Source organism: Phyllostomus discolor, chromosome 4 (assembly GCF_004126475.2).
Source record: "Phyllostomus discolor isolate MPI-MPIP mPhyDis1 chromosome 4, mPhyDis1.pri.v3, whole genome shotgun sequence".
NCBI classification, from domain to species: domain Eukaryota; kingdom Metazoa; phylum Chordata; class Mammalia; order Chiroptera; family Phyllostomidae; genus Phyllostomus; species Phyllostomus discolor.
In genome coordinates, this window is record NC_040906.2 from 205,357,585 (window position 1) to 205,363,584 (window position 6,000).

At 59.5% G+C, this 6,000-nt stretch overlaps 1 protein-coding gene across 3 annotated transcripts in view; it reads right to left on the minus strand.

Annotated features, from left to right (window-relative positions):
• Window positions 1–4,481, minus strand: part of AGPAT4 (1-acylglycerol-3-phosphate O-acyltransferase 4) — an 81,971-nt gene extending 77,490 nt beyond the window's left edge. Inside the window, exon 1 of one of the 3 annotated variants that reach the window (XM_036024956.1) lies at window positions 4,245–4,481. In XM_036024956.1, the coding sequence (XP_035880849.1) occupies window positions 4,245–4,444 (200 nt within the window). In that variant the 5' untranslated portion in view covers window positions 4,445–4,481. The remainder of the gene's footprint in view (window positions 1–4,244) is intronic. The other 2 variants (XM_036024957.1, XM_028504013.2) reach the window with 2 other exon arrangements.
• Window positions 4,482–6,000: the final 1,519 nt, after the last annotated feature.

Below are 6,000 nucleotides of genomic sequence, written 5' to 3' on the forward strand. Positions count from 1 at the left end.
GCTCCCTCCCTGCCCAGCAGAGTCTCTGTACGGGACTGTTCCATAGTAAGGGACGCACTGTGCCATGGGGCAAAGAAACACCTCCGTCGGAAACAACAGCCTCCGGTGTAAGGGGCCGTTTCTTCACCTGCCCCACCGCCAGCCCCTGCGGTTCTTCAGGGAAGAAATCGTTTCTCTCCTACCCGTGTCTACATCCATGATGTGTAGCGCCCGGCACGGGACAGTCAGTGCGTTTTGTTGAGGGAAGGACTAAATGGGGGCGGACAGATGGTGACTGTGGTGAATGAATGAATGAATGAATGAATGAAGACCAGAGGTGGGGCCGAGGGCCCAAGGAAGTAGCGCGAACCGGCCGAGGGCAACAGAACGACATGGGAACAGGGAGAGAATCTTTGTGGAGCCTTGAAAAGCAGAGGGAGGCAGGTCCCACGATCAGGGATAGGGCTCACCCAAAACTGCTCTCGTTTCATGGCAGTTCCTCTCCCTCGGTCCTCCACGGGAAGAGAACGGAGGTCGGCCCGTCACAGGACCTCCCTTACAATCCCGCAGACCGCCCGCTGAGAGCGGCAGCCTGTACACTGTGGCCGCTTCTGCTCGCAGGGTGTCCACGGCCCTTACGAACCACAGACGCCCCATAAACACGGTTCAGCAATCTCCGATTGAGGCTCCCTGTTCCCAGGGCTTAGCGGCGACCCTCCCCCCATGCCCCCCACCGCAGGGTTCCAAGGCTCGCCTCCCCAGCCGCTCTCGGGGGCGGGTTGCTGAGTCGGCGCAGCCCAGGCTCTGGGTGACGGCAGCGACGACCGAGCTGGGCTCCGTCACATACGTTTCTCCAAACACTCAGGTGCCGAGAACCACTCGGAGCCGCGAACGCAGCCGCGTCCCATCCCCAAGGACCTTCTCTGCAGCACGCGGCGGGTCCCGCAACACGCAATACGTTTGCCCAACGCCCGCCTGAGCGCCCCGCAGTGTAACGGGGGGCGGTGGAGGCCTGGTTACGATGCTGTGGTGGGTGCACGTGGGGCTCCCGCCCTCACATTTCTCACTTGTATGAAGTCTGATTTAGGCACAGCCTTTACTCCTGCAGCTTCCGCTCAAGGATACCGGCTTAGGAAGGGTGCTGCCTCCTACTCACACTGCCTTTCTTCTGCCCATCTTGCCTGTCCTGATTAAGACAAAATCCTGTCCCCAATCTATGTCGATCAGTTCTTTCCACCCAGTGTGCCTGCCCTGTTTCCACACTGCACTTGGGTGTCTCCCGGCCTGGGACAGGAACCTCCGGCCAGGACCCCTCCCTCGGCACCCACCGCTGCCGCCTGGGACACCTGTCCCCTCACACTGTCTGTCTCCTCTCCCTCCGACCTCCAACATCACCATCCTCACGACATTCTTCTCGGACCAGCTCCACCCCGCTTTCTCACTGCCCTCTTGCCTTGCCTCCTCCCCATCCCCGAGCTCATCTTCAGGGGCCGTCAGCCCTGCCCGGGGGGTTTAACCCTGAGACCTCAGACAACAACTTCTGCTCAGTAACTTCTTCACAAAGGTCCTGGCACCCACGTCAGAGCCTTGCAGACGGTGGGATCCCAGCACGAGGGTGGCTGGCCCCAACTAACTGCAGCAGGGATTCCCTCGGCATCACCGCTCTCCGGCCTTTCCTGGGGCCCTGAACTTGGCTTTGCCTCTGTAGTTCCGTTGACCTTCCCCAGGCCAAGGCTGCTAATTATGGCTTTAACCTCTTTACTCAGGGTCCGATGATAGGACAGTTGTTTTATTTTTACTTTTGGCCGTGCTTCCAGATGATTCTTGCTACTTTTCCTGGAGCTCCATCCCATGAGGCTTTCTGTCGCGCAGCCCCTAGGTCTGGAGACCCCTGTGCGCACACGGCAGGTGCGGACTCACACTCTGTGCACCGGCTCCACAGGGCCCTGCAGGAGGCCCGAGCCCCCCAGGGCCAGGAGCCACAGCATCACTTCCCGCAGACTCTGCAAACACCGAAAACCCCCCGTCCGGCTGTTCATGAACCGACATGCGCTCTTCAAAACGAGCTTGTCTGGGCCTGATGCCCGTTAGCCGGTTGCCCTCTCCAGCCCCACTCACTGACCCAGAGGGTCAGCTCCGCGCCCTGCGAGTCGGGCCCCACGCTCAGATCACTTCCGCCTCGGACACACTCAAGGCCTCTCGCACTCCAACGGGTTTGAAAAGTCACACATAATAACAGGGTGAGATAAGGCTCTTGGCGAGCAGAGCCTGCGAAAACCACTCCCGCTTCCTGCTTGGCGCCCAGGGGTCGCTCGGAGGTCGCCGGGCCACGCTTTCGGCTTCAGCAAGGGGAAGGCATGGGAGTGCCCGCCCAGCGACCACCCATCTTTACCCAGAATTACAGATAATTTAAAAATCGCCCTGGCTGGCGTGGCTCAGTGGATTGAGCGCGGGCTGTGAACCAAAGCGTCATAGGTTCGATTCCCAGTCAGGGTACATGCCTGGGTTGCAGGCCACGGCCCCCAGCAACCACACATTGAGTTTCTCTCTCCCTCTCTTTCTCCCTCCCTTCTCTCTCTAAAAGTAAATAAATAAAATCTTTTAAAAAAACCAGGCGTGACATTGGTGCCCACAGATCTAACAGAGGCTAAGTCGGTAATTCGGAAATGTTCGATGACGGACATTGTGCTTTCCAGGGCTGCTTCCTGGGCTGTAGGGACACAAATGCCGGCTCCCCCCTACCCCCCCTCCCTTTGAGAGGCCCCGGTGCCAGGAGCCTCCCAGACGTTGTGTGTCCTTCCATTCTGATCGCAGTTAACCCCACTTCTTACCAGACGGGCGACACTTTCCTGTCACGGTTCCCATTTGTCCTCACACCCATCCCCTTTCTCCCCGTGGAGGACACTGACGAGATTCTGTCGTTTCGACTCAGGACTCTTGACTGGCCCCTGTTGTCCCACACACTTACACACACACACACACGCCCCCTGCGCACACTGTCACCTGCACGCACACACCTACACAACACCTGTACACACATGCCCACACATACACACGCCTGCACAGGCTCACCGGGTCCCTCGTCTCACGATTCTTTTTCTTCCGACTGAGGGTGCTGGACTAACCGTCACAGACGGGTGCACCCTTTCCCGGTTCTGAGAAGGTCCATGCACCTACCAGCGAGGAGAGTGGATTTGGGGGGTGGGGACGGCGGGGAGATGCAGGCAAGGCAGGAACACTCGGCCTCCTGCTGGCCGGTGCCATTTCTCACTCCTGTGTGTTGAACTTAGGATGTGGTGCTAGGTGAGGGCCCGGCTCCCAGACCCCAGCCTCCCGACCTTTGGACTCGGGGCGAACCTGAGCAGGCGCACGCACCTCGCCTCTCCGGGCGCGGCCTGGCACCCCTCCTAAAACTTTCTCCCAGGGTCTGGCCTCCCGTGCAGAAGGGAGCGCTCCTCCCCACCCCCTCGGTCTGACCACAGCATAAACACCACGTCTGGAGACCTGTTTACGGTTTCTTAAAAAAGACCAGAAACTGAAGACGTACACAAACATCAGACCGCTCCTTGTCTAATTCCTCGATATGATGCAGAGATTCATGGGCCGAAGATTAAGCAAATAAAGAGGCATGACGGATGCCTGTTTCCTTGACAACTCCCCTCCCCCAGCCCGGCTGCGATAGGGAAAAACCAAAAGGAAAGTGAGGAGGGGGTAGCCCAGAGCCACGTTGGCCGTCTGCCAGCCCTGGCCCCGGCCCGAACCACCGGCGCATCGCACATCCATCGATTTAGGCCGGGGCTGCGTTTCGTGTAGTATTTTTGTGGTTGCCATAGAAACGCCAGCGAGGGGAAGAACGTGTTGCATGACACAAAAGAGACCGACAGGTAACGGGCACCTTCTCCCGGCCGCACCTATTGCAGAAGACAATGCTGGAGGCCGAGGGGTCGGCGGGGCGGGGGCGCACGGAGCAGGGGCGCGGGCGGCGGTCGCCGGGACGAAGGCGGGCTCGCCCGGCTGAGCACAAAGGAAGGGTCCTCCGGCGGCAGCGAGCCCCTCTGCCTCCCGGGCCGCCCGCCGCGCTCCCGCGGTCGCCTGCCTGGCGCCCTTCGCCGCCGCGGGCACTCGGGCTGGGTCGGTACCTACCCCTTCCAGAGGGTTTCAGGAAATCCAGCCCCGGGGGCGAGGGACCGGGAGAGGGACGCGGACCGCGGCCCGCCATGCCCCGAGGGGAGGTCGCCGGGAGGGAGCCCGCGGGCCGCACGTACCTCGGTCCCGGCAGCCCGGACACATGGGCTGGGGAGAGACCGGAGACCGAACGCGAGGCGGCGGGGCGGCGGGGACTGCCACTAGTTTGTGGGAGCGGTAAGTCCGCCAGCGCTGGAAAGAAAAGGCGAGACTCCACCCAGGGGTGGGCCCTGCGCGGGGGGAAAAAGTGGTCCGCGGCTGACGTCTCTCCCCACCCCATGTCACTTCCTTTTAAAGCGGCGATCGCGCGCCGTTTCGGGGAGGGGGGAGGCGTGAGTCACCCCCGGCCCCGCCGAGGAGCGCGCCTGGGCTCCGGCCCGCGGAGCGTTTGCAGTCTGGGCCGAGAACCCGCGGCATCCGAGACAAAGCGCGCTCCGTGGCCTCTCCGTGTCTGCGGCGTCTCCCAAATCCTGTTGCATCCCGGGCCCAAAGGGCCCCTCCGAGCTCGGCCCCCGCACGCGCCAGCCTGCCCGCGCTCGCGAGCCGCCGCCTCCCGTTCACGCAGCGGGGACGCGGTCGATTTGTCGTGTAAAATACCCTCGACTTCAAAGTGCCCCCTACCCCTCACCTCTCGTGCGCCGCGCTGGGAGGAGGTTGCGCTCCACCGTGAGCAGCCGCCAGGCGCCTCCAGCGACATGCTCCTGGAAACTCGGGAGGGCCGAGATGCTGGGAACTGGGGCGGAGCGGCCTGGCGGTGGATGCGCTTTCTCCCCGCGAAGCAGCTGCCAGGTCGGTTCCCGCGCACACGCGCGCGCACACGCACGTGTCACTCACACGCAGCGCGTGCCAGGGAGCCCGGGCAGGGCTGGAGAACAAAACAGTGTCCTCACAACTTGAAAACTCCGAGAGGGCCAAGTCTCTAACAGTCCTTGAAAAAAGATCATTTCACTCTCCAAAGAGTCCAGATGTATTTTTATTTTTTTTTAAGTTTTCAATTACAGTTAACATACATTAGTTCCAGGTGTACAATAATATAGTGTTTAGACATTTATATGACTTATGAAGGGATCACCCCAAAAAGGCTAAGCACCCTTCCGGCACCCTGCACAGTTATTACAATAGTATTGATTATGTTCTTCACGCTGCCCCTGACATCCTTTAACTGTCTTTATAGTCAAGATGTATGCCCATCAAAACTGATCACCATTAGACCCAGAGTCACAAATAATGTCTGAGTGTTTGCATGTGTCTTCTCTGTTCACCTGTGTCCTTCAGGTGTTCACAACGTACAGGAGAAAACGAAGTGTTCAAAGACAACGAGAACGCATGGCAGAATTAGTGGCAGCTCCCAAAGTGTTAAAACCAAAAACGGAAGCAGCCCAACCAGGCAACCAACCGTGAGCCCTGAGAACGGAGGATGGAGAGAGCGGCGTTGGTCAGGACGGGAGGGGAGGCATTTAGAGCTCTGGGAGCCAGGTCCAGGGACGAGGACCGAGGGTTTCTGGGGCGGGAGAAGGGACCCGCACAGAACACCCGGCGGTGGCGATGTGTGACTTTAACATCCACCTGAGCCTACGTGTGACGATACAGAAATGCTCGTCCAGGGTGGTCCCAGAGCAGAGGGGTTTCTTGCATCCGGAGCAGTTTTGAGTCCTCTCACAGAAGGTTTCCAATTATGGTCTAAAGTCCATTTGTCCCCAGCCTTGTGGAAACTTGCAGAGGTTTCCCAAAGTCCCACTCAACGGAGTTAGACCGACTGTGTTTCGTATTTGAATGTTGAATGGAAATTTGTTTCGAAACCTACGAACTGTGTACCTTTGCGCTACATTTATTACA